General features: G+C 39.6%; 2 protein-coding genes across 5 annotated transcripts; both read right to left on the bottom strand.

The window, feature by feature from the left end:
* Nucleotides 1-392: 392 nt before the first annotated feature.
* On the bottom strand, nucleotides 393-8306 carry si:dkey-256h2.1 (uncharacterized protein LOC337520 homolog). 2 transcript variants are annotated; one of them, XM_046877631.1, is made up of 12 exons: nucleotides 7770-8303; nucleotides 6560-6699; nucleotides 6285-6460; nucleotides 5829-5989; nucleotides 5602-5742; nucleotides 4970-5091; nucleotides 4525-4693; nucleotides 3789-3934; nucleotides 3398-3525; nucleotides 2262-2388; nucleotides 1152-1285; nucleotides 393-547 (listed from the first exon to the last, which is right to left on the bottom strand). In XM_046877631.1, exons 1-12 carry the CDS (start codon nucleotides 8210-8212, stop codon nucleotides 428-430), a joined length of 2007 nt encoding a protein of 668 aa, XP_046733587.1. In that variant the 5' UTR covers nucleotides 8213-8303; the 3' UTR covers nucleotides 393-427. The 2 variants fall into 2 exon arrangements, with proteins under 2 accessions (XP_046733587.1, XP_046733588.1); XM_046877632.1 differs by lacking the exon at nucleotides 393-547 and having other exon boundaries at nucleotides 1174-1307; nucleotides 7770-8306.
* Nucleotides 8307-9674: 1368 nt separating this feature from the next.
* sept7b (septin 7b) lies at nucleotides 9675-25665 on the bottom strand. 3 transcript variants are annotated; one of them, XM_046877633.1, is made up of 15 exons: nucleotides 25517-25665; nucleotides 23564-23565; nucleotides 23347-23449; nucleotides 20214-20320; nucleotides 19538-19638; nucleotides 19058-19192; nucleotides 17295-17412; nucleotides 16154-16246; nucleotides 15954-16050; nucleotides 15484-15535; nucleotides 14347-14472; nucleotides 13160-13180; nucleotides 11774-11909; nucleotides 11406-11551; nucleotides 9675-10406 (listed from the first exon to the last, which is right to left on the bottom strand). In XM_046877633.1, the coding sequence occupies exons 1-15, from the start codon at nucleotides 25518-25520 to the stop codon at nucleotides 10367-10369; spliced, it is 1281 nt and encodes a 426-aa protein (XP_046733589.1). In that variant the 5' UTR covers nucleotides 25521-25665; the 3' UTR covers nucleotides 9675-10366. The 3 variants fall into 3 exon arrangements, with proteins under 3 accessions (XP_046733589.1, XP_046733590.1, XP_046733591.1); XM_046877634.1 differs by lacking the exon at nucleotides 13160-13180; XM_046877635.1 differs by lacking the exon at nucleotides 23564-23565 and having other exon boundaries at nucleotides 25517-25650.
* Nucleotides 25666-27468: the final 1803 nt, after the last annotated feature.

The raw sequence follows: 27468 nt of genomic DNA, 5'->3' as shown, positions 1-27468 counted from the left end.
TTCCTTAAGCGTTATTTAGAAAGCAAACAATCAGCTGGAGTGTTAACCATAATGTGATTTTCTGCCCAGTCACAGCACCTAAATCTTATTGAACTAATTTGGGAAGCATCGCAAGAATTCTACAAATATCAGAACAGCGCATTTGGCGCATTTTGCAAGAGGCACGGCAAAGAATTTCAGCTGAACATCTGGAGAAACTTTCCGAACTTTTCATATTAAAAAATTTAACTTTTTTTTGCTGGTATATTTGTCATCTTTGTTCCATGTTTGCATCCAAAAGCTGGCAAAATTATTGTAATTATGCTAATTGGCTGTGGCGGTGGTGTAACCCGGGTATTAGCCCCCCAAAAAAAAAAAAGATTTGAATCATGACTTCCAAAACATACACCAAATCTTTTTGTTTGTTTGTTTTATTTATTCTCAGAAATCACTTATAAAAAACGAGGTAAGAGTACATAATGATGTAGCCCGGGTCTCTGGTAGGATCGGGGTTCCGTCCCTCGTAAAGTCCGAAGTACAGAATGGAGTTGGAACCGTTCAGGTCGAGCTGCAACAAAGATACAAATCGAATTCAACTCAAATCATTATTTTTTTTCTTTTGAAATAATATATAAGTAAAGGAAAGCCAGAGCACCACTTACAGCATGGTGCCAATACATTAAAATTACACTATATGGAAATGTTTTTGGACACCTGACCATAAGATTGGTATTTGCTTCATTTGAACCATCCCATGTGCACATTTAGTGTTATAATAAGCTCCACTCTTCTGGGAAGATGTTTTACTAGAATTTGTGGAGATTCATTTAGACACAAGAGTGTTAGTAAAGTCAGGTGCTGATGTAGGTGAGGTGATCAGGCCTGGGGTGCAGTCAGTGTTCACATTTATTCATTTTAATAAGGTTCAGAGCTCAAAAACAGGAGATCTTCCACTCCAACTAATGCAAAAAATTTCATTCTAGTGCCTCCAAAAATATCTAATACTACCGTGTGCCTCCATCTTTGTGTTCGCAGAGAATCTAAAATGAGTTAATTTAATTAATTTAAGCACATAATAATATTATTTTTATTATTATTATTATTATGACATTTATACCATTTCAGGTCAAAGTAAATCAGGAGGATTTTAGCATTAATTAGCTGTTAGCCACCTGTGAGGTGAGGTCGATCCTCCAGGGGTCCACCTGCAGTCCGTCACACCAGCCGGCGCGGCCGTACAGCCAGGTGCCATGTTCGTTAGGCACCGCCCCCTCACCCACGCGCATGGCGCAGCCCAGCGGCTGATCTGTGGTCGCATTACAGAGGAACTGATGCTCAGGATCAAGATCAGGTGGGGACACGGTACGGTGACAGTGTATGCATTTATGTACACACAAGTATATACACACACACACACACACACACACACACAAATATAAATATATTCATATTAAAAACACACACATTTGTCGATGCCTTAACTGTCAGCTTACACTTTACATGTAACCCTGGGAAATGTAATGTAAGTCCTGGGAAAAGGATTTTCTGTTTCGCTTTGTATCTTTGTCTTTTTGTTTAACAGCAGACTTTGCATACACAAAACACACCATGTAGTATTTGTTCCTCATACAGCAACCTGCCAAAGACTACGAACAATTTATCACAAATTACACTGACAGATAATTACAATTATTTATAGAGAAAAGTTTGTGGACACCTGACCATTAGATTCATTTATACAGTTTGAGCCTCCACTCTTCTGAGATGATGCTCCACTAGTGGATTGTGGATTTGTGATTATTTAGTCAGTAGGGTGTTAGTTAAAGGTAGTCAGGTACTGTTGTAGGTGAGAAGGTGAGGAGGTCTGGGGTGCAGTCAGCATTCACATTCATCCCAAAGGTGTTGAAGCTCTACAGCAGGAGATCTTCCATAAACATCCAACCCATGGAAAGCAGATCTTCATAGAGCTGGCTTTGTGCACAGGGGCATTGTCATGCTGGAACAGATTTGGGTCTGCTAGTTAAAGTGAAGAGTAAATTTCATGTCCCGCATTCATAGACGTCCAATACCGTGTGCTTCAGCGACAGTTTGGAGATGAACCACATATGGCTGGAAAAGTCGAGGTGTCCCAATACTTTTGCCCAAATAACATATATTGGATTACATCTACTGTATCCAAGTCTGCTTTCGAATTTTCACCTGCTTCAGTGCAAATCAAAAGCCGTTGTCTTTGCTGATCGAGGTCTTCCTGGAAGGACTTGTTTGTTTTACGTGAAACTCACCAGCAGAGTGAAACGTGAGCGAGTTGTTGTGGACGCCATTGACGAGGAAGAAGTGTGACGTCACGCAGAATTCACCACAGTTGTTGTTGTCGCTGCCGTGGCCTGTGATCACAGCGTACAGCTCCACCTGCAATACACACATCCACTTAGTTCATTTTACCTACAGACAATATTTGATATTTTATATATTAATGCTGGAAAGATCTCTTAATACTGTCATTATTAGAAACCATCGATATTCTAGAGAAACGCAGTAGAACAGAGCGCTGAACCACAGACAGGAATCTCATACAGCGAGATTAAATGTCATCACTAAAGCAAGAAACTCAATGAACACAATTCAACAAGTCTCCTTTCACTGTAGCCACAGCTGGCAGATGCCCTTATCCAGAGCGACTTAAAGGGTTAGAGGCCTTGCTCAAGGGCCCAGCAGTGGCAGCTTGGTGGTGGTGGGATTTAAACCTGTGACCTTCCGATCCAAAGTCCAATGCCTTAACCACCACCACATACCACAAACAATCTCCAGCAGAAGCATCGATATTAACCTCATCAAAGGATCTCAGCTTTTCCCTGCATTATTTCCGCTCGTTACGGTTTTCCCGTGGATTTAATATTAAGGCAAAGTTTTTGTGTAGGAAATAAAAACAATAAATGGTTCATAAAAAAACTAAACTGTTTTGAAGTGTTCTATAAGATCTTTCCTCATGACGTCCAGCTTTTCTTGTAAATGTTCTTGTAAATGCATCTGCAACCAAATCAGTTTCCTCTCCTCTGTCAGTGGTTGTGGACTAAAAAAAAACGATTAAATCCACATGAATACATTTTACACGGTCTGCAAGCTCGGACCGGTGCGCTCTCTGACCGTCCAATCACAGGACGTGAAAATGGCGACGTTATTGGACGCCTTCTAGATGGTCCTGGAGTAAATGAGTTGAAATCTGATCAAAACTTTAAACTTGGACTCCTGGAAGCAGTGCAATTGAGAGAAACGCAATAAAACGAAGAGACTATTAGGAATTATTTTATGATTATTCACGGGCCAAACCAGGTTAAGACCACAAACATTCATCGGGAGAATTTAAGGTGTTGCATGATCATAACTTGTTATAGGGAATACAGTATTTGTTTAAAGTCACCTTTTTTGTTGAAGGTGGAACAGTGAACTTGATCTCCTGAAATCTGGAGTTGTAATCCCTGTCAAACGTCCCACCCTTGTACAGAAATGACAGCTTGAAGGGGTGAAGCTTCTCAGATGAGTTTCCAGCTTTAAAAAAATTCTTTTATTAAAATCTTAAATTCTTCTACTAAATTTCATTAAATGCCATCATTTCTGATAGATAGTTTAGTTATATGATGCCAAACGTAATCATTCTTTCGTTCTGTTAAGAAAATAAATAAATAAATAAAAAGACTTCTTCACATTAAACCCATAAAAGACCACATTAAGGGTATTTCCATCGCAGGAGACTGAAGCTCAGTGTAAGAAGAACAGTAAGTTCTTCTAATCTTTAGTAATCTGATCTCTACCTGTGCGGTTGCTGTGGCTGAAGCGCAGGTTGAGGGATGTGATCCAGGGCATGGCCCAGGGTGGAGTCTTCATGACCAGAGCACAGCGCTCGCTGTCCAGCAGAGGAAGAAGCGAAGATACGTCCGTCAGCCAGCGGCCAGTTCCTCTGAACACACACACACACACACACACACACACACACACACACACACTTCATTAGGAATAAAATTAGGAACTGTGGAGGCGATGATGATGATTGGTGTTCATCATGGTCATTTTTTTAATTGGCATCATCATCAAAAAAAATATTTAATGAAAGTATGAAACCAGCACAAACATCAAGGGAATCCCATATCTGATCTCATGTCCCACTACATGAAGATTTCATACCTTCAAAACAAAGATCATGATTTTTCTCACTCTCCAGATTTTGTATTGTTTAAATTATTTATATAATATAATATTTTATAGAGTTTAGCGGGTGGTGCATCAGTAATAACGGTCCGTGGGGAAACACGGTGTAGTGTTCTGCAGTGATTTTTTGTATTTGAATTACTCGAGTTACACGAAGAATCGTTTCAGCCACACATTAAATACCAAACACAAGACATGCTCTGAACAGTGATATATTTCCAAGATACTGTTTGTATTTTTTATTGTAGGTCTCTTTATTTTTAAATTATAGATTGTAGTATATTGGCGCATTTGTTTTCCCAGACCAAAACGGCAAGTAGGGGTTGGGGGGGGTTCGTGTACCTGCGGAAGGCGGTGATCCAGCGGCCGAGCTCCAGGTCACAGTAAGGACTAAACTGATCACAGCAGATGAACAGCTGCACCGTGTGGTCCCAGTGAGCGCACGTCTCGTCCCGGCGTCCGGGACACGACAAGGCCGCGTCCAGCTCCAACACGTCGAACTCCAACACGTCTGAACAAACGACACTAACCTTCAGAGACGCTGTGACGCCCGGACTTCTTTACATGCTGTAGATCGAGGTGTGGGTCACAACTAAGTTTTCAGTGAGGACATGATCAGATCTTTTCATTAGCAACAGTGTAGAAAAAATTATTCTCCATGTTAGAAATTTTATGAATCCATGTGATAAAAAGTACATAAATATCAAATAGAATCGATTATTTAATGACCTTATTTTTTCCATAAAATGGTTCATTTCCTCAGTTTAAACATTTGATAATGATAGACCTTTGGGAAGCTTCACCACGGCCCGAGCTCCTGCTTCTCCCTGCATCAGCGTGTTATTAAACACAGGAACCACAGCAGCAGGATGTTTCATTCGCTGCAGCAAACTGGAGTCAAAGTCAAACCTGTAGAGAGAAAAAAAAAAAAAATCTCTAAAGGTGTCGGTCGAGTTTGTAAATTCTGTGAAAACTCGACTATTAATGTAAATTACATTGACTGAAAAAAGAAAACCAGGCCTCTCCACCTCACCTACTTCAGTAACTAACACCCTTGTGTCTGATTGAATCTCCACAAAAACTAGGGGAACATCTTCCCAGAAGAATGCACACCAATCTTATGGTCAGGTGTCCACAAACTTTTGTTCATATAGTCCATCACGGATAGGTTCCCTATTAGTTCCTCTCATGTTTTTCCCTTCATATTACCTTGGGATATTTTCTCATCACCACCACTCAAGGATGCTAACATATTTATTTTGTAATTTATTTCCGTGAAAGCTGCATTTTGTAGTTTTTATTTTAAAAGTGCTATACGAATAAAACTGAACTTAGTTCTCTGTGTGTGTGTGTGTGTGTGTGTGTGTGTGTGTGTGTGTGTGTGTGTGTGTGTGTGTGTGTGTGTGTGTAGTGACCCACCACTCTGCCTGCCAGCTTAAGAACCGGAACGTGGGATAAAGAAACCAGCCCATCTCCGCCAGCGCCCCCTGCTGGTCAATCGCAAAAAAGAAATTTGGTGATGGAGTGACCTGGAACGTCACGTTCACCCTCTTTCCTGACCTGTTAACACACAGACACACACTCACACACACACACCGTAATACTAAACCCTCACACGAAACCTCAACCTCTGAGAAACGGCTTACGATAGCGCCTGAGATACAGCAGGCTCGAAGTGCAGCATAGAAGCTGCAATTTTTAAGGTGGTGTTGCACTCATCTCCATCACAGTTCATATCCTGGATCGGGTTGCCAGGTAACACATAAACCAGCACACCTACTGCTTTGGAGTCCTCCATGGCTTTAATCTGGAAAGAAATATAGAAAATATAAACAATGCCTAGCATCATTTTGTCCTGATTGCTCAGAAGGTGAATCGCACCAGTCACACCATTAGTCTCTAAATAATTTGATACCACCCTGTATTTTATTTGTTTCTATTGTGTTTGATCACATTGCCTATATACCTATATCCCTCCCTTATTGCAAAGGAGCGGACGTAAAAACATTTCACTGCATGTCGTACGATTTATACAACATCCTGGAAAATTTGTGCAGAATCAGCAATAGAAGTATCTCGTCACATCTCGCCTCATGTCTCACCTTAGTGAAGAACGAGCAGCTGCTTTCGGAAACCCAGGCCACGGCTCCGGCGGCCGCAGGAAAGGGCTCGCAGCCGTCCCCAGCCCCGACCACAACGTACTGGCTTTGCTCCCAGCGGCCGCTCAGCCAGTCGTACCTGGCGTTCAGGCGCTTCACAATCACCGGAACCTTCCACTCTGAGAGATCAGAGTAACACATTATATATATTCATCACAGCTCCTGTTCATTTACATTCAGAGAATTTTGTGTTTGAGTGTAAACAGAACAGAACGCACCTGGACTAGTGAACACTGCTTGTGCCAGACCGCAGTTGTGTCCGCCGCATCCCCATGAGTAGAGCACTCGGGGTATCCAGTTCCCCAGGGCGTAGACAGGGACGGGGGAGAAATGAAGCCTGGATAAAATTTCCTTACCCCTAATGACGTGAGAAAGGATGTTGGGTAAAATGTGTGTGTGTGTTGAAAAGGTGAAACCACTTGATGAGTGGTGACGTGAATAACACTGATCTCTTCATCATGGCACCTGGTAGTGAGTGGGAATATATTTAGCAGCAAGTGAACGTTTTGTCCTCACGGTTGACACGTTAGAAGCAGGACAAATGGGCGAGTATGAGGGATGGAGCGAGTTTGCGAATTGTGACGTCTAGACGACTTTACAGTCACGCACAAAGTTACAAAGTAAATGTATTTCGTTTCAGTACTTAAGTCGCTTTTTTTCACGTATCTGTACTTTACTGGAGTTTTTCCATTTGGGGAGACTTTTACTGTAAATTCACTACAAAGTCAAATATCTTCCTTTTTACTTAACTACATTTTATTTATGAGGATAAAAACGTAACCAATCAAACACGCAGCAATCCACCAATCAGGGTCGAGCGCCTGCTCTGTTTTAAACTTGTTTTGATTGGCTCTCGGTGTATCTACTGATCACCAACATACAGTTCAGCATCAGTTCAACAGAACATTTATAGAGGAATAAATGATGAAGAAACTCCAAACTCGAACTCAACTCATTTGAGTTATTTGTAAGTTGGTGTTTTTGGGCTCATGATAATTGTAATAGAAATCAGTGTTTGAGTCATTAATATCAATCTATTAATAGATCAGTGTGCTGAGAGTCATATTCGAATCTTTTCATGTTAACTGAGTTGATTAAGTAAAGAATCTTGTAATAAAAAAAAATTATAATAAGGAAATGATAGTTATAATAAATCATAGTATTTTGGATACTACATTTTGAGAGCTTTTACTCAAGTGAAAGTTTAAAGGGACACTTTAGAGTCATATTTTACTCAACTTTAACTCAACTACATGGTTTGTGTACTTCATCCATCACTCTCTGTCTGTTTTCACTTACATCATCTATTACTTTGTTTATGATGATGCGTCTGTAGAATCCTCGCCAAGGACATGTGAGTGTCCAAACTTTGGAGATACACTTCTAACATTCCCAATCACACACACACACACACACACACACACACACCTGTGCGCTGCGGCGGCTGCGACCCTGTACACCTGCTCTCTCATCCACAGCACATCCTGAGCCGCAGAATCATCCAGAGACAGGACGAGAACTTCAGCACTCAACGGAAGGAACTCGATCAGATCAGACACTGAGGAATTGGACGCCCAGAGACACTCCAGGAACGCGGATTTGTTCGTGAACGCGTGGATGATCACGGACGATCTGGGCGTCTCGGTGTTTTCTGGAGGATAGACGAACTCCCCGTCTAGGGTTTGGAGCCGGAATTGTGGAGCAGGATCTCCCGGGTCAAAGCCGGGCAACCCTGCGTGGGTTCGGGCGTGAGGTCGCGGGTGGACGCTCTCCTCCGCGGGGCTGGAGGACACGGCGTTGGACTGAACGTTCAAGGTGAAGAGGTGAAAAATGAAGCAGAGAAACGTCCAGGCTGAGACACAGCCTGTCATACTGAGAGACGTGGGGTTTCTTCCACCACCTTTTTTTTCCCTCCGTTAAATCAAAGTGATAGTGAAAGCAGGATGGAGACTCGCCGCAATATTTATAAGCACCCGGCGGTCACGTGTTCTACGCTCATTTACATAAAGAGGCGTGACTTTAAAAAACCCGGAAGTTCTCTGTATTGTCTGGAGCACAGCACTATGATTCTTATTACTAGAGATGACATGATAGAAATGAATACTACTTGTTAAAATTACACACACACACACACACACACACCATTTGTCATCAGAGCTGATATTCAATCCACTATTTTTCATAGTTGCTGATATCAGATATCCTTACAGCAATATCCTCTTCTATACTCACAAAGCTGTGCAAAAGTTCTGTTCATTCAGCACAAATTTTGCTTGATGATTTCCGCATCATTAAAACTGTATAAAACACTACATGAAGGAAAAAAAAAAAACACACACACACCTGCTTGGTTTTGCTGAGAAAATTAAGGTATAAAAGCAGCCAGTGCAACAAAGTCTCTTCTGAGAAGGTGTGGCACCTTCTTTAGAAAGATGCTCAGAAAAACTTTCTTATTTAATTACTTTAGTTCAATTCTTTAAATGCTGGTGTTTTTTTAATGCAATGTAAATGTCATTATTTTTGAGGAGCATCTTTGCTCTACTTAATTTCACTACAAAGCAAAGTGTATATATTATGACACAAACATAGAAACAAAGAAAACCCTTTTTCTTCCAAAAACAAAGGGGAAAAATTTCAGTTACCAAAACTCTCACCTGAAATATGCATAAAATATATTTGTACCAGTAATTTTGATTATAAAGGCAGGTCTTTTTCACACTTATCTGCTGTAAGCCTAAAGGCTCCTCAACCCTCTACCCCCCCCCAAACCTGAACAGGAATCAAACATTCACATATTTACTAATTATTGTTCTTCAAATGACTATTCCCTTACATCTATTTGGGTCGGGGAAAAAAAAATCTACAGTTGGTTTCTCTCTAAATAATAATAAAAACATTTACAATTACAAACCAGACAAAAAATTAATCCTTTCATATGGTGAGTGCGTAATTAAAAGATACCAAACACTAAACCCACAGACCATTAAAAAAAAAGTATTTCCATTAAAGACCTTTTAGGATGAACTGGAAACACTACACAACCTCAGTGTGATCTCACAAATAGCTGAATGAACACTAATCTCCAAACCTTCAAACAAAAGTGAAGCTAATTATAACAACATAATGTTAAACAACCCCCCCGTGATGAACCGAAATGAAAGGCACGGAGGACTGTGTGGTATTTTGTCCAGATGAGTTTTTTTTTTTTTTTTACTGAAGAATATTTCGAGTTCCACCGTAAATCAATTAAGGCAGTATTATAAAAAAAAAAAAAAAAAAAACAATGGAATACTGCTTCAGCTGTGGAAACGTCAGTATGTAACATTACCTCACTCCGTATCACACATTTATTATTAAGTGACTGTACAATAACAAATGCAAAATAAAAAACTGAAAGAAAAAAAAAAACAAACACAAAATGAATACATATAACCAACAGGGAGGAAAATGCGTAATTTTTTCCCCCCAGTAGAATACATCGGGTCATGTTAGACTAGCTCAAATCGTTAAAAAAAAACCGTCTGAGTAATCACACATTGAAGGGAAGCAAAACAAACAAACAAAAAAAAAAATAATCGGATTTTAACTGGCTCCGGGATACACAAACATACATACATATATATATAATATAAAAATAAACTAGCTGAAATATTAATATTAATGAAAGCTATAATGAAGTGGTCTGAGAATTTAGAAGGTTGGGATTAAAGGCCTCAGAGTGGCCTGGGTTCGAGGTTCACTCCATGTGACTATGTTGCCCTTTGCTAACTTTTTTTTTTCTTTCTTTCTCCATACTGTGGTAGAAAATGATGAGATCACAGAAAACCATTTAGGACATCGGAGCTCAGGTGGTACAAAACTATCAGAGTATAGAATTTGGCATGTGTGTGTGTACACTTTTATAAGGGTTTGGCTGTAAGTCCACACCCAGCTGTGTATGCGCGTCCAGCTGTGAGCCGAATGTGGCGTTCATGGCGGATATCAGGAGTTCGGGGAGGAAGTGGCGACGAACAAACGACCGGCTTTTAAAATATCTTCCCTTTTTTCGCTTTCTTTTCCAAAGTCCTGCAGAAAAGAAGGAAGTGTTAGTGAGGAACTGAACATCTCATGAACAGTCATCGGATGCAAATCAAGATACATCTTTCTCTGTCGATCTGTCCATCTCTTTTTCCTCTCTCTTCCTCCATCTCTCTCTTTTTCAGTTCTATTTTTTACCTTGCTGTCTTCCTCTCCCTCACCTCACACAATTTTTCTCTCTATTTATCCCCCTCTCTGCCAAGATCTCTCGCTATTTCTTTCTCCCATCTCTGTCACTAATTCAGTTTCATTTCTTTATATCTATCTATTTGCCCATCTCTCCTTTCATCCCTTTATGTTTCTCTGTCATCCCTCAATCTGTTTGTCTCTTTGTCCTTCTCTCTTTCGCCTGTTTCTCTCTCCATCTCCTTCTGCCACTGTTTCAATTTCACTCTATGCATCTAAAGCTTATCTCTTTTTATCCATCCATCTTTAACTTGTTCTGTCTGTTCATTTCTCTCTCAATTGCTCGCCTCTCTCTCTCTCTTTCTTCCTGTCTTTCTCTGCATGTAAATCTTCCATTTCTGTTAATTAACTTCTCTCGGAATGCAAACTCTTACAGGATGCCCCGATTAGAGGTCGACCGATTTATCGATGCACTGATGGTTGATTGCTGGAACTATTGTCAAAAATCCATATCGATAGCTTTTCATGGTTGCGTTATACAGTGTGAGAGCAGCCTCTAGAGGCAAATCACTGACACTACATGCTGTACCTATTTATTATACATTGTAAATGTAACAAATTTTACCTATTTATGTGTTTTGTTTCAGTTTGAATGCATGTCTTATTTTCCTTTATATTTATAAAAAAATTATAAAATAATATTTATTTCATTTAGCATATTTTTGTGATTCATAACTTTTTCACTTTTTAGTGTTTAATACGCTATTTGAAGTTTAACACTCAAATCTTCTTAAAATTGGATGTAAACCCTAAAATAAATTAAATTCAGGTTAAACTCAAAGCCCACGCTGAAGTGCTGACCTGGAGGCGTCGAGTTTCTGCTGCTCCAGGAGGCGCTGCTGGGCCTCCCAGTTCATTCTCTCTTCCTCGAACTGACGTCTTCTTTCCTCCAGCTCCTTGTGCTGAGCCTCCAGGTTCTTCTTCATCTGCTCGTGACGCCGCTGCAGCTGCACACAGAGGAAAGAACGAAGACTATGAGATCAGATCTTGTGTTTGGTATGCAGTTCCCGGTCATATAGCTATTAGATAAATAAAAACAGTTTTCTGGTATATACAAGGAATACGGTACTAAAATGCAGGACAGACCAAGTATCAGAGTTTTGCACAACTATAAAACGAGTGTTTTGGACAGGACAACACTTGTGAAGGGGCTGTAAAGAAAGCTGTACCTCTGCCTCAGAGTCTTTGAGCTTCTGGACCTTCTCCTTGACTTTCATCTCAAACACTTGCTCCATCTCCATCTCCATCTTCTTCATCTTGGCCACATGCTCTCGCCTTTCCTCCTCCATCTGCGCCAGAGGGCTCCTGGGAGACGCAGTGGCAGAGTTACAAACCAGAAGACAGACTGCGCTCATAAATTATTACATTAGTATGGTACTGCTCCAGAGGGAGCCGTCTCACACATCTGTACTGATATATGAGAGAGAGAGAGAGAGAGAGAGAGAGAGAGAGAGAGAGAGAGAAAGACAGAGAGAGAACTGCAAGAAAACTGACTGAGAAAAGTTAGAAGGTGACTAGATAAAGAGAGAGACTTAAGGAACAAAGAGAGATAGAAACAGTTGGAAAGGGAGAGTGACGTACAGATATGGAGAGTGATGGAAAGATAAACAAAGATATTGAGAGTGTGAGAGAGAGAGAGGGAGAGAGAGAGAGAGATGGACAGACAGACAGAGTTAAAAAGATATTGAATAAATGCAGAAATAGACAGAAGGTGACACAGATATGGAGAGTGATGGATAGATAAACACAAAGGGGAGAGAGAGAGAGAAAAGAGAGAGAGAAGGAGGGAGTGAGAAAACATTTGAGTGATTGACAGCTGCAGAGCTCCATGGACAGACAGCTGACAGATCAATGCTACATGACCAGAAGTAAGGAAGCCAGGAAGATAAGCATCCATCCAACATTGCAGGTTTTTCCAAGAAGTTTCACGGACACACAGGCTGGACAGATGACTGAGCAGTTATAAAGCAGAAAAAGCTTGCTGAGCGAGTGCTGATTGGAGGTTAATAAGCTAAGCAAACGTGGAGTGGCAACAAAAAGGTGATACAACAGGCTAAGGCTTTACCTAAACCTACAGATCTGAAATGACCTTGAGGAGAAAAATTAAAAATTCAGAAAGAAATATTAATCTAAAAAAATAAAATAAAAATTATTTCGTCGCCATTCATGAATGATTCGCAGATCTACACTAGATTCTGAGCAATGCGGGGCTTATCCTAATCAAAGTCCAATAAATTAAACCGTATTGGGTCAAATATCACAGAATCAGAACGGAACCGTGTGTAAAGCCATGTGAAAAATAAAACCCATTTATTCACTGTGAAAGCTTTTAGCATGAAACTTATACTTTTATATTTTCTTGTGTGTGTGTGTGTGTGTGTGTGTGAGAAACTTTACTGCATTGACTTTTCTTTTTTTTTTAAGCTGGCAGAAGAGAAAGGGGGAGAGAAGAATGACAAAAATCCACCACAGACACTAGAGGGCGCCATCACCAGTGCAGGAAAAAAAGGAAACTCGTTTGGGGGGGTTTAAGAGGGACACAAAAACACACTTACATGCCATCGACCGAGTCAGCTCTACAAAACAGAAACACACAATCTTAGCATGCTGAAATCAGTGTGTAGAATTAGGAGCAACACAGGATGTTAAAAAAATAAAAATGAAACAATCAATAAATGCTACAATGAGAGAATCAGCTCGGATCAGACGAGACATCAGTGGAGCTGCCGCTGCGGTTTCCTGTCAGTTAGTGGTGAATCGCAGCTCACGCAGCTCATTGGCTGGTGCACAGCGTGTTAGTGCGAGCGTGCGTGTGTCTGCGTGCGTGTGTGTGTGTGTGCAAGCACGTAAGTGACTAGTGCGTTTTATAGGCCAGGTTAACTGCTTTGAAATGCAACTGGTTTGGTTGAGACAAAAACCGAACAACAGGAAACGCTGATATTGCAGTCAAATATTTTTTTTTTTGGGTGGGAAGAAAAAATTATTAAAATAAAAAATGCTGATGAAACAAAAACTGACTGCAGCACACCGGAATGAACATCGATCCTGCATCCAATAACACTCGTCTCTGAAACCTGGATGCTGATTGGTCAAAAAAAAAAAAGTTAATTCCTTGTCTATGATAACTCCGATTTTTGAGCTCCTTCTGATGAATATCATTTCTACAGCAACAGAACATTCATGGATTTCTGAGGACACATTTATGGAAGGAGTCTCCAGTACCAGAGCTTTGTAACAAGCCAGAAATATCAACAGGACTGTTTTTTTTTTTTTAAAGTAACGTGCACTGTACATGTAAATGCATAAAAAGTCAAACTTGTTTACAGTAGAAAATTGAATGTAGGAAAAGCGATCCACCCTGTGGGTGATGAGTCTCCTAGAACAGCACAACAAGTGTTTTATTGCATCAGAGCAGCGCGGTAAGAATAAACGTACTGCTGAATGATTCATCAGGACTCTGTTGCTATTTTTTCTCTCTCAATAAAACACAGTCATTCAGCAGTACCGTTATCCTATATACTCTGCTCTGATGCCTTACTGTCAATAGACTTTAAATACAAGTTAATAAATGGTTAATCAACCCCAAATAATTATTCTGAATAAATTATTTAAAAGTCTGCATTTATTATTTTGGCTGCAAAAAAAAAAAAAGCCCATAAGAACCATAAAGAGGATTAACTGCTGTATTTCTGAAACTAAACTTCTACATGAATGGAGATTGATTGAAAATGCGAGAACGTACTTGGTGAGCTGCCCTTTGGTCTTGTTGTTGTCCATCCCGTTGCAGGTGACGGCCGCCAGCTTCCTGCTCCTGTAGTTCTCGTAGTGGACGTTGTTGGTGACGTCCTTAAGGTCCTGCATGTGAGTCCTGGAGGGGAAGGGAGAAGTTAAACACAGGTAATCAATCGGGCAACAGTAATAACACTAAAATGTTTATGTATATTTAGGGGTGTAACGATACACACATTCATACCGAAGTTTTTCGGTACAGGGCTTTCGGTCCGGTACACACGTATACCGAATGCAATCCTTTTCTACGTGTGGAACATAGTTAAAATTCGTGTTCCCTCAGGAAAGTATCAAGTAGGGGACCGCAAGTTTGTTTAGTTTATGCCTCACACTTCGAGAGACTTTTATTATTATTATTATTAAACCTGAAATCAAACACAACAATGACAGGGGCATTTAAAAAAAGAACCTAGAGTTAATGCAGTGTCATTGTTGATATTCACTCCGTACCGGAAGTTAAATTACTTTTGCGCATGCATGAAAAAGCGCTAGCTATGGATTCTTTAGCGTTTTATGTTCAGCTTTAAGAATTTTATCTTAAAAGGAGAAAATCCTGACAATTCAACATGTTGAGGGCATGAATGCATGAAGGATGGAAGAAATGAAGATGTTTGTTAAAGTCTGCTGAAATCCCTACCCTAATGGGGACTAAAAAATATATACTATTTAATTTAATTTATTTAATGTGTGCCAATTAAATTGATTACTAAATTTAATCAATAAATTGACAAAAATGTATAGCATTAATTTGATTTATTCAATTTTATTTTTATTAAATATTATAAAATATAATTTTATATATTATTTAAGAAAACTAAAAACTAAAACCGATTTTGTTTCGCGTTTCTTTCCCCTAATCGTACCGAAATTTAACCGAATGTGACTAAAAACCGAGGTACGTACCAAACAGTGAACTTTGTGTACCGTTACACCCTGACGTTTACATATATGCATCTACTAGAGTACACACAGTATAACATTATTATATATTAAATATATCTTTTATATACAGTATATAACAGTATTTACATATAAAAGCACATGATGTTATAATCGTCTCGGGACAGATAAAGTTTCAGAACGTGTGTACCTGATGAGCATGTTCCGCAAAATGGTAAAATCACAGTGGTCTGCATTTTCCACTGTAGAGGAAAAACAAAGAAGAGAAAATTTGCATAATTTTCTACAGTATACAGATGCCAGGATGAATTTCACACTTTGAAGACTATTTGAAATGATGTATTAGTTATTATAATAATATAAATCTCTATTAGCTAGGGCTGAGCAATATGAAATAATGTGAATGAGATACACGATGCTGTAATATCATGGCTATTAAGATATGTTTATAATTCATTATAAAACAAATTTTAATGCTACAATAAATTTTTTATGAAATAAAATTATCATAAAACTAATAATTAATTAAGATTTCTAAATGATGTTTTTCTAGCAGATGATCCTGTATGTTGATCATTTATCCTTAAAATAAGAGTGTGTTCAGCTTCAAGCCTGTAGTGAAGATCGCATGCTTCAGTGCCAACGTGCTCGTCATCATACCTTCTGCCACGCCCCATGGGTACTGCCTCCCTCTAGCCTTCTTCCCGTTCACTTCGATGATGGTGTTACTGCCGACGACCGCCAGAGGAAGACGATCCTACAAACACACAGGAAAAACTTTTTTCACCCACAGCCAAAAACTTCATGCTTTTTAAAATGAACACACAAAAAAAGAGAATTTAAAAACTCAGCAATCTCACTTTGATCTTCTTCACAAGCTTGTTCTCCTCTTCGTCGTCGGTCTCTGGGAACTCGTAGATTTTGATTTTATGCTCCTGGATTTCTCTCATGACCTGAGAAAGTGAAACATAGTGAATATGACTGTTTTAGCGAAACCCCCGATTTACACAAAAACAACCTCGGAGCAGAAATATTTTTCTTTCAGACGCGTGATGATGAATTTTTCGGTGTAATTTTTCAATACAGGTTTTAGAACGCTAAATAAAAAAAGCATTAAGATCGTTGAAGAACACCTTTTATGAACCCGTTTATAAAGCATATCAATTTTTTGCTTTAGACTGAACTGGAAGAAAAAGAAAACAGGTTGGGATTTATGCTCTATTTATGTTCTTCCTCTCTGTTTCTCTTCTCCTGCTGGGATAATACTCAAACAGATGGTGCAGCACACACGGGCCCGGGTTGCTCAACACTCCGTATCTGCATTACATTAGCCGAGCTCAAAGCCAGGTGAGGGGAGAGAAACAGGCTCGCGTGCTAGAAAACGTTCCTCCTGCTGCTACGAGATGGACCTGGAGTCTGATACGTACGCAAGTTATTCTGAAATTTGACAGAAGTTTGGGTAATCATGTTCTGGACAGATATGATCAGGAACTCTTTTCTAACTTGCTATAACAAATCACAGGTCTATATTAATGACCTCGTTCTGTTTTAGAGCATTTGACAGGAATTTTCTTGCAAAAACGACACTGAAAACTTTAAAAAGTGTCATGGATACAGTGCAGGTTTATGTGCAGAGATGTTTACATTTAGGGAAGGAGTCTTCAGTTTCAATGCTTCGTACCCAAGAATTTAACAAATTTTCCAACATGGGACAGTCTTAATGTGGACCTAATAAGGAGTGGACAAATAAAAACGTGCTTGCGGTGCTTCACGTGGCTCCGTTGCTGATAATTAATTAAGCTAAAAATAAATAAAAAAGTCGGTAGCTAATTCGCACTAAATGATGAGTTAGTTAGCAGGTGCGTCCTTTGATGAGGTTCAATGCATTTTTTATTTTTTTTTAATAAGGGAGTGATCGAATGTAAGCGTGAATAAAGAGTGAATGAGCGAGTGAAAGAGGGAGAAAGAGTGAGTGAAGGAGTGAGATCGTGCCGAGCGAACCTGTTTCTTAAACTGTTGGCACTCTTCAGGGGTGAGGGTATCTGCCTTGCCGATCAGAGGGATGATGTTGACCTTCTCGTGCAGCCGTTTCATGAACTCGATATCCAGCGGCTTCAACCTGTGCGAGAGAAGGAGACAGGAATTGAAACGTGCAGCGAGGAAACAAACACTAGATGTTTATGACAAGAACCTATTCATAACAGAACTGATATGAAGTTGAGAGAGAGAGAGAGAGAGAGAGAGAGAGAGAGAGAGAGAGAGATCCTCCATATTCAGAACATTCTCTGCTGTTTTGCCTGAGGCTGAAATAAAAGTGCCCCTTCCTCTTGGGTGTACAGTGGATTTCCTGCCAGTTTTCTGGTTGTGATAACCGTCGGCTGAGTGTCTGTTATTATCCACTTTGATTCGTTTGAACAGCCGGTGTTCAGAGAGGACACGCGTTGCGCAGCAGAAATGTTGGCTGCGCCTCAGACTTCACGCTCGAGCAATTCGAGAACCGTGTTTAATTCTCAGAAAGCGCACAACGACGGGCTGTTCCCAATTCTCTGTGGCTTAGGGTGGGATCCAAAAAAAATCCATCATCGGGAACTGATTTGAGTTAAAAACAGTTATAAAAAACCTGCTAAGGCTTCATTCATTTCTGTTTCTCAAACAAGAGGACAAGTACATAGAAGCGTGCCTTTGCTGAGTGAACGCAGAAGAAAAAGACGCGTTAGAAGAATGCGCAGGTTAGGGTTGGGAAGATATTCGGGGATTCGTGATTTTTACAAGAAAATAAAGTAGTATTTATCTTTAATTAGTCTTTAAACAAGGATTGATTGAACAGCTCAAAATGAACTGGTCTTCATCGGGATTTACTCTGTGACTCAACAGTAAGCAACTGTATCTACACAAAAGAAAAATAAATAAATGCGTGCCCATAAACAACCTACAGACAGCAGGCCTTGTTATCTGTTTGTTATCTACCAAACGAGGGAAACAGTAGGAAATGGGTGCGTCGTTGTGGGAATTCGAGACTCTGCACGTGCCATCGACACATTGAGTTCAGACGTGAAACGCATCGGCCAAGAAACGTGTACATCTCCTATATGAACCCTTTCTGAACTCGAGACTGCCGATAAGCATTACACACTTCAGAAATGTGAATATATTCTTTTCTATAGTCGTGTCGTATCAAGGCAATTTTTCTCCTAGACGAGTACATGTTTTTGGTACTTGTCAAGACCAATACTAAAATGAGTAACTTATTTGAGTTAATCAATCAGGGAGGAAGTCGTGTGACGAGGTATTTTGCTGGTTACTGTTGTGTGCTGCCAGTTATGACCTACTGTCTGTAGATCTACTGTTTCTTGTTGTGCTCACACACAGAGGGTGGAGAATGGTATCAGGGAGCGAAGGTCTGTTACAAAAGAAAATTCACGATTTGCAGTTCGACTCAAGCAATGCGAATAGTGAACGCTCGAGCTTGTCCTTGGACTGGACTGATACCCAATACCAATATTAGTGTCAAACCATCCCAACTACATCCTAATATTCCTAGAATCAAGTTCACACTGTATTTTCCTTGAACTCTGAAATTCAGCTCTATGCAAATTTATCTCTATTCATATCTCCTTCATTTTCCCCCAGCCAATCAGAACAGACCTGCAGTCTGAGTGAATTCTTAACACAAAAAAATAAAGTGCAAAGACCAAACAAAGCGAAAGCTAGCCGTATCGTTGGACAGGTTTACAAGTAACACATTCTGAGCATTCCTGACTCACCCGTGTCCTGAGGGAGCGATGAAGTACAGGCAGCAGTGAACTCTGTTGTCGGGCATCTGTCTCCTGTTGACGCGTGACTCTGCGTTCAGGTAATCCTCAAACTTGCTGTCGATGTGATCGATGACCGGCTGCCAGCTATAGCGAGCAGGACATGGGGGCGTTATAGTCGCAGTGCGTTCATTAAAACATTTAATAACGTTATTTTAAACCAATTTAAAACAAGCTAAAAATGTACTACAGGACAAACAAATCCTGCATACCCAAGATAATTAAATAATGTGACAATGCAAATTCTGTGAGAAATGCAAGCAACTTTAACAATAGAGAGCCAAATATTGTTATTTAGTCTGGAACGAGGAAATCGTAGGGTAGGTCATTTGCATACCATGCATATTCATACCTGTAGTCACGTACTTGAACGACAAGATCTTAGCGTACATTTGCATGTGACGAGCAAACAGCCGTTCTGAACACACTTACCAGTTACTGTTATCCACAGCGTCTCCAAACCCCGGGGTGTCCACCATCGTGAGCAGCAGCTGAACACCGCCCTCCTTCATCAACACTTTAGAATGCTCCACCTGCAGCACAGAAGCGTTCACACAAACATTTTCTCAGTTCTGATTTGCCAGAAAGTGTTCATTCATTTCCACCAAGAGTTCTGCAGCTGCAAATTCGGTGGTCTCCTTCGGACGCGTGATCGTTTCTATAGCAACAGGTCAAACATAAAATACGAGTCACCAGTGTCAGAACTTTGTAGCGGCTAAAACATTTTCGGAAACTATTTTGCCTTTTCTGATACAAGCTGGAGAAGCTGGTGCAGAAATTAACGTGAAAATATGCAGCTGCTTTAAGGCAAGTGAAAACAGGAAGTCATGTTTGATAGACGTAACAAACCAATTAAGGTAAAAGGCCAGCATCACCAGACAATAATCAATCATTATTTGCTTTTTACCGGAGAGGGGAAAGAAAATCTGTATTTTTTTAGAGCAGGAATTCCCTTCATGTGAACACTTTCTGAACTTCACAAGAACGATGAAATGCCTCAAAAACCTCAGGTGTGAAACTATGAAACGTCTGCGTGTGGGAACACGTACCACACAGCAGCATGGCATTACTGTGGAATGCTGGGAAACCGAAGTAGGAGAAGATGTACCTGCACGGTCTTCTTGACTCGGTGTGACGGGCCCGGGTGTTCTGAGGAGTACAGGTCGGTGAGGAAGAGAGAGTTGATCATCGTGGACTTGCCCAAGCCTGATTCACCTGAAATAAAAGAAGCACAAAATAATTCAGACGGAAAAGTTTTAACAGTCATATCAGGAAGGAAATAAAATATTCTTGATCTAAAATCTCATGTTTGGAGCCATGGTTTTCTTGCAGATAGACAGGCGGTTTTGTGTCGTTGCCTTTGGCTCTGGAGGATCGTTAATCTAAGGACGACGGGGAGATGTTCTTTCCCGTATCGAGCCCAAAGAACGGTCTTTTTGTGCCTCGTCCTTTGTGAGGCCTCTGGTCCCGTGCCTCCTGGCAGTCAATGAGAATAACGAGATCCATGTGAGAGAAAGGAATGAACCTCAAGATAGATAGAATGTGTCCCGGGTTTTGAAAGTCTGAACAGGAAGCTGTCAAACAGACGCTGCAATGTTCTTACTGAACTTAATGTTTTATCATCTATGATCAATTCAGAGCCCATTTTGTATTTAAGAAAGAAACTGCAACTGTATTCTATTAATTCTATGTTTTAAACCTATTGGATCCTTTTTCTCCCTAATCTATATTCGGATTTTGGGTCTCCCATTTCAAGTGAAAGGAAAATCGAATGTGATCACATTCAAACACCTCCAATACAATTGTGGGCCTTCAACTTTGTGGTAACAGTTTGGGAAGAACCACGTATAAGTGGGAAAGTCAGGTGTCCCAATACTTTTTTCTATAAAGCATATAAAATAGGAATAACACTTTGCAATTATACGCACGTGACGTCTGTCAAACGCCATAAAGAACGTGTATATTTTATAAAACCCAGCATTAGTGGATCTAATCTAACACTAACACAATACAGGCTGTAGTGAGGACATGCTCAAGATCAGTGCCAAACTGACACTGGAAAAAACACAGAGGATTCAATACGATCACATGACCACTACCTCACAATAATAATAATAAGTACGTTACCTTTTTTTTTTGATAACGAGCTACTACTAAGAGGAAAGACCTGTTTCCTGGAGGGGCTGTACATATATAGCAAACCGGAGAGTTTAATTGTATGGTCATGAATATGTGGAAAAACGTTTCTGGAAATAAAAATAATAATATTTCCAAAACTATGAGTCACGAAAATGAATCAGGACATTATGCAGTACTGGACTAATCTCTATTTTAAAAAATGTCAATAATCAGTGGTGGATGAAGTACACAAACCATGTAGTTGAGGGTTTTTTGTAAGATTTATTATGGCTATAAAAGTTCCTATTATCATTTTTGTGAACAGACTCTGTTCAATCAACTCAGTTTATGTGAAAACAGCACAATAATCTGTTAATGATATTAATGAGTCAAACACTAATTTCTAGTAAAATAAGCATGAGCCCAAAACCTTTTTAACTAATTTATAAAAAAAAGAAAAAAAAGAAAAAAAAAGAAAAAACCCTCAAATAAGGTCACGTGTGTTGTGACGAGTTCGAGTCTGGAGTTTAATCATTTATTCCTCACTAAATGTTCTGCTTGATGTTGAACTGATGCTGAACTGTTGATGATCAGTAGATGCACCGAGCGCCAATCAAAACAAGTTCAAAACAGAGCTCACGCTCGACTCTGATTGGTGGATTGCCGCGTGATTGACCAGTTATGTTTTTAATGCTCATAAATAAAAAGGAACGACTGATTTCGCAAAACGTAGTTGAGTAAAAAGGAAGATATTTGACTTTGAAATGTAGTGAAGTGAAAGTAAAAATCTCCCCAAATGGAAATACTTCAGTAAAGTACAGATACGTGAAAAAAGCGACTTAAGTACAGTAACGAATTACATTTACTTTGTTAATGTTCACCGCTGCTAATGATACAAATCTTTAACTAATCTCTCTTAGTGATCTCGTTTAAATCTGAAACCTGTACGCCTTTAAAGCTCTGTACACATTTTCACTCGACCTTCACCTTGCTTTTCTATGTAGAATATGTTGCAACATGTACTTGACATCTGATTTTATCTTTTTTTGTGTTTCTGCAAATTCTCTTCTGAAAACATGATCTTAAACAAGAAATATATAAATATATAAGGAACGCAACACACTAATGGTAACTTTTGCTTCTAACAGAATATTTTTAATACCGGCTGTTTAAGGCGTTTTAAATCCCAGATGTTTCGTTTGTACGGATCCGAGCTGGGGATGACAGTACGAGGAAGGAATGAAGGAAATGTGCTGAACACAAACTTTTTCTGAAGCGCCTCTGTGTACTCTGAGAAAAGTGTCCTTTTTTTTCCACAAATAAGAGAGGTGGGACGATTTTTGCTGCAGTGAAGAGGAAAAAAAAGACCCTGTATTCACTCAGCTTGAATACTAAACTCTGACAGGGTGGATTGAACATTTTAGAGACACAGAATGACGTGTATAGAAATAAAAATAAATTAACCATCTAATGAGCATCAGGCCTTCACTGCTTGTAAAGAAATCTTAGTACAGGGTGGCTACAGTGACCCAAATAACCACTTTGTACAAATGTGATAGGCAGAAAAGCATCTCAAAACATGAGCAGAAACACCATTCCGGTTGCTTTCTATCAGTTATGAACAGGAAACTGATGGTATGTCGGTTTGAAAAACAAGACAGATAAAACGAACCAAGTCGCTTCACTGCTGCTCGGTGGATGTTTTTTGTTTTTTGCACCATTCAAAATACTCATTTCAGAAGTTTTCAATACATTTCTACGAATCGCAGTAAAGTTTTAAATGCGAGTGTTTATGCATCAGACGTCTAACGATTCGTCTTTTTTAAATTTTTTTTAAACATCCTCTATTTTAAACTGACATTTTTTTTTACTTATACAGGATGTGAAATCACTGCCTTTCAACCCTGGTTTCCTGTGTGGGTTTTATCCTGACAGCGTTTACAACGAACGTCAAGAATGCAGTTACCCGGTCGTTCAGCACCAGACAGGAAACTCGAAGCGCTCGAGCGTACCGCGTGTACACGGCCCATCACTTAACACACATCACTTAAATATGCTTTATTGCCGTGATCTCCGAGCCTCGAGGTTGTTATCGGCACGCAGATAAATGGCTGTTCTCTTACCCACAACCATTAGTGTGAACTCGAAGCCCCGTTTCACAGACTTCCTGTAGACCTGGTTGGGAAGGCTGGCGAAGCCGACGTATCCCTCGAGATTCTTCTGCTGCTGCGGAGGGGGGAAAAAAAAACACGCACTTTTAAAAGCTAAATAATTTGAGTGCATATTCTGTATCAGCATAAAGAATTTATTTTAGAGTTTAGTATTAATCCTGATACTCACTGCTTTATTTGGTGAAGTAAATCCAGAGATAGCATCCAGAAAAATTTTCCCCATCGGACAAATAGAAGAAAAAAAAAAGATGAATGTATGAATTAGTGCAAAAAAAATATATAAATAAAGGCAAACAATCAATTCTAAGATATATTAAGATATGTAGGCTTGCCAACAAAAATAATCCAAATCGTACATAGATGTACTTTTCAGATTTAATACTTTAGACACTCGAAGTCTCCTGCATGAATCAGGGAGTGGGGATGAATTTGACAGAGGATTTCCTGTATAATATAAATCAGGTCTAAGGTCATAAAGAGATACGGTTGAACTGGTTTTTGCACTGAAATGGAAAAAACCTTTGTCACTCTGGTACAAAGCCATACAGAAGTCCACATTAGGGGTCAAACTGTTACTGTAGGTGGATCAAAAATAAATAAATAAAAAAAATAAAAAAAAACAACTCAGAGGAGAAGCAACATGAGACGAGATCAGATGTAGTCAGTTGCGGTTCACGTGGTGAGATCTGCTGCTCCGGGTTAATGCCGCAGACACGTGCCCTCACGTTACTGGGGAAATAAATCTCCTCTTCGTAGACCCTTGGGACAGCAAAATCGACGTGCGGGTTCAGGAATGAACCGCGTTCGGATTTTTATTAGTGTTTGCGTGAAAAGTAACCCCTGGACCCCTAAGGACAGAGCGGTGCTGAAACATGTCCGAAAAAAACAAAAAAAAACAACAACAACCCCACCCATTTCTGATCTTTTCCTCCCCCTTTTTTTCACCTGGGAAATTTCCTGCACAATCTGCATCCAATCAGATGCCCGAGTGCATTTATCCCTGTCTACTAACTAGACAGGACAAATTACATCTACGCCATTCAGCAACCGAGGAGTTAAGGGCCTTGCTCATGGGCCCAACTTTGAGTGGTGCTGAGATTTGATCGAAGGACCTGTCGATCACAAGTCGGGACTGCACAAACCTTCCCTATACAGTACTCCGCATTAGTCTAGAACGCCTCAGACCTGATTGGTTTACGCACGTGGGTGGGGTTAACCAAAATTGTGAGCATCTGATTGGTTGCAGATGGTAAAAGTACATAATGACGATCTTTAATTGTCCCAGTTTAAAGGCAGCATTAAGGATTTAATACAGACTGTGTGTAATGTATTAATATAAAAGAATAAACACAATGTTATAAAAAAAAATAAACATTTGTATATTAAACATTTGCAACTGTTACATTTTGATTTTTTGAGTCTTTGAATGCAACACACACACACACACACACACACACACACACATATATATATATATACATATATAACACACATACACAAATATGGGTGAGTTTTGAAGCGCGTGCGCTGACGGGACGTTATCTACCCAAGCTAACCAGGTTAGCAACTTGTTTTTTTTATACACGGTTAGCTAGTATGTATATATTCAACATGTTAAACTCATTTTACACATTTCCATCATTTCATTTTAATAACATTAACGTTTTTGCCCTAAAAAAAGACACGAATTTAAACAAAAGCACTGTGGAAGTGGTGGGGAAAAAACCGTTTTCTTGCTAGCATAGCTTCAACAGAACTAGCTAATCATGCTAAAGCTCCTCAGTGTGTCGCTTCTCCGCCCAGTTTTTGGTACATTATATGTATAAAAATGGTCATTTTAAGTCATTTTGACGTTTTTAAAGGCGTTTTTCGCTGTTTATTTAGATTTTTTTCTAATTCGTCACTACCCAGTGACACAGAAAGCGGAAAAAAATGCCACAGGAAATGCCTGAGCTCGCGGTTCAGCCGAGGAGAAGAGAAATATGCGGAGTTTATTTATTTATTTTATTTAAAAAAAAAACGATTTGAAATAGATACGATCCTCCGTCTCGTGTCGGTGTTTCGGTTCCGAGCGGGTGGTGCAGGAGCCGAGCCGAACCGAAGCGGAGGTGAGTGATCTTACCCATGGTGATATCGCAGTTCAGCGCTGCTGCAGAAACCGAGCCGACATTCCCCTCAGAGCACTTCCGCAAGAAAAAAGAAAAAAAACTCCACGCGCCTGACGTCGTCGGTCACGTAGCCGCTCGCGCCGGAGGAGTCTGAGACGCTCGCGCCCTGAGGAGAGGAAAAAAATAGTTTACATTTTATTTATTTCTGAAAGCTCACAATCAACCACAACTCAATTTAAAGACAAAGATTATACAGACACACAGAGAAAAACAGCAACACAAGTACAGGCAAATAAGAAAATAAGTAGGCAGACAGAGAGAAAGAACATCAGACAGACAATAAGACATAAGGCAGATAAACAGAAAGACAGAAAGCAAGAGACAGACAGAATGGCAGATAGACACACAATATGAAGGAAAGACAGTAGACAGACAGACAAACAGACAGAAAGACACAAGTAGACAGACAATCAGTAAGACAGACAGACACAAGCAGACATACAGACAGATTGACATAAGTAGACAGACAATCAGTAAGACAGACAGACACAAGCAGACAGACAGGCATTAGTAGACAGACAAACAAAGACATAAGTAGACAAATAAACAGAAATAAGTAAGTAGACAGACAGACAGACATAAATATGCAGAGAGACAGACAGGCTGACAGACATAAGTAGACAGACAGTCAGTAAACGACACAAGTAGACATACAGACAGATTAACATAAGTAGACAGAAAGACAGACACAAGTAGACATACAGACAGATTAACATAAGTAGACATACAGACAGAAAGAAATAAGTAGACAGACAGACATACTGTAAGTAGACAGATAAACAAAAATAAGTAAGTAGACAGACAGACAGACAGACAGACATAAGGCGAAAGACAGACATAAATATCTAGAGAGACAGACAGGCAGACAGACATAAGTAGACAGACACTCAGTAAGACAGACACAAGTAGACATACAGACAGATTAACATAAGTAGACAGACAGACAGAAAGACATTAGTAGACAGACAGGCATAAGTCGAAAGACAGACATAAGTAGACAGACAGACAGAAGTAGACAGATAGACCAACAGACTGACATAATTAGACAGACAGACAATAAGACATAAAAAGACAGATAAACAAACAGAAAGACAGAAAACAAGAGACAGACATAAATATGCAGAGAGACAGACAGAAAGGCAGATAGACAGACAAGATGAAGGAAAGACATTCTCAGGCAGACAGAAAGACATAAGTAGGCAGACAGACAGACAGACAGATAAAATAAGAGATAAACAGATAGAGATGTATGTGAAACTGTATTTATTCAGCAGTAAAATATTTGATCGTGGGAAAGTGCAGCTGTTCTGAAGAACACGAAGGAGCATCAGACAGACCTGATCGAGTTACAGTGCAGTCACTATTCTCTCTCAGGTAAACAAATATCCTGCGTGAGAATCTCATGTGACCACTTGACGTATTATTATTAGGGCTGTCAAAATTAGCGTGTTAATAACACATGAACGCAAATTCACTTATTCTATTACCGTGTGATTAACGCATCATGCATTTCTGTTTGACCATTTTTATTAAAAATATAAATAAATGAATATCAAAGCAAAATTAAAACCTTCAACCCAACACACATTTATTCACAACATTCTTTCTTTATTTAGATATAAAATAAAAAAACACAAAGATAATTTTACATCAATAAACATTTGTTTTACTGATGTACAAAGTCTCAAATCAAACACCAAAATCCACCATGATGCGGACATCCGGCAATTAAAACCGTCCGTGCGGAAAAAGGTTCCATTTGGTGTCCTTTTAAAACATTTACAAGAATATTTTGTCTTCATGCTCTATGTTGAGTTTGGTTTCAATAATAATAAACATACATTTGCATAAAGCATCATATTTGTCCATGCGCATGTTGAGTAAAACAAATTTGAGAAGTATTAAT

This window comes from Silurus meridionalis, chromosome 21 (genome assembly GCF_014805685.1).
Source record: "Silurus meridionalis isolate SWU-2019-XX chromosome 21, ASM1480568v1, whole genome shotgun sequence".
Taxonomy (NCBI): Eukaryota; Metazoa; Chordata; class Actinopteri; order Siluriformes; family Siluridae; genus Silurus; species Silurus meridionalis.
This window is presented reverse-complemented; position numbering and strand designations above follow the sequence as displayed.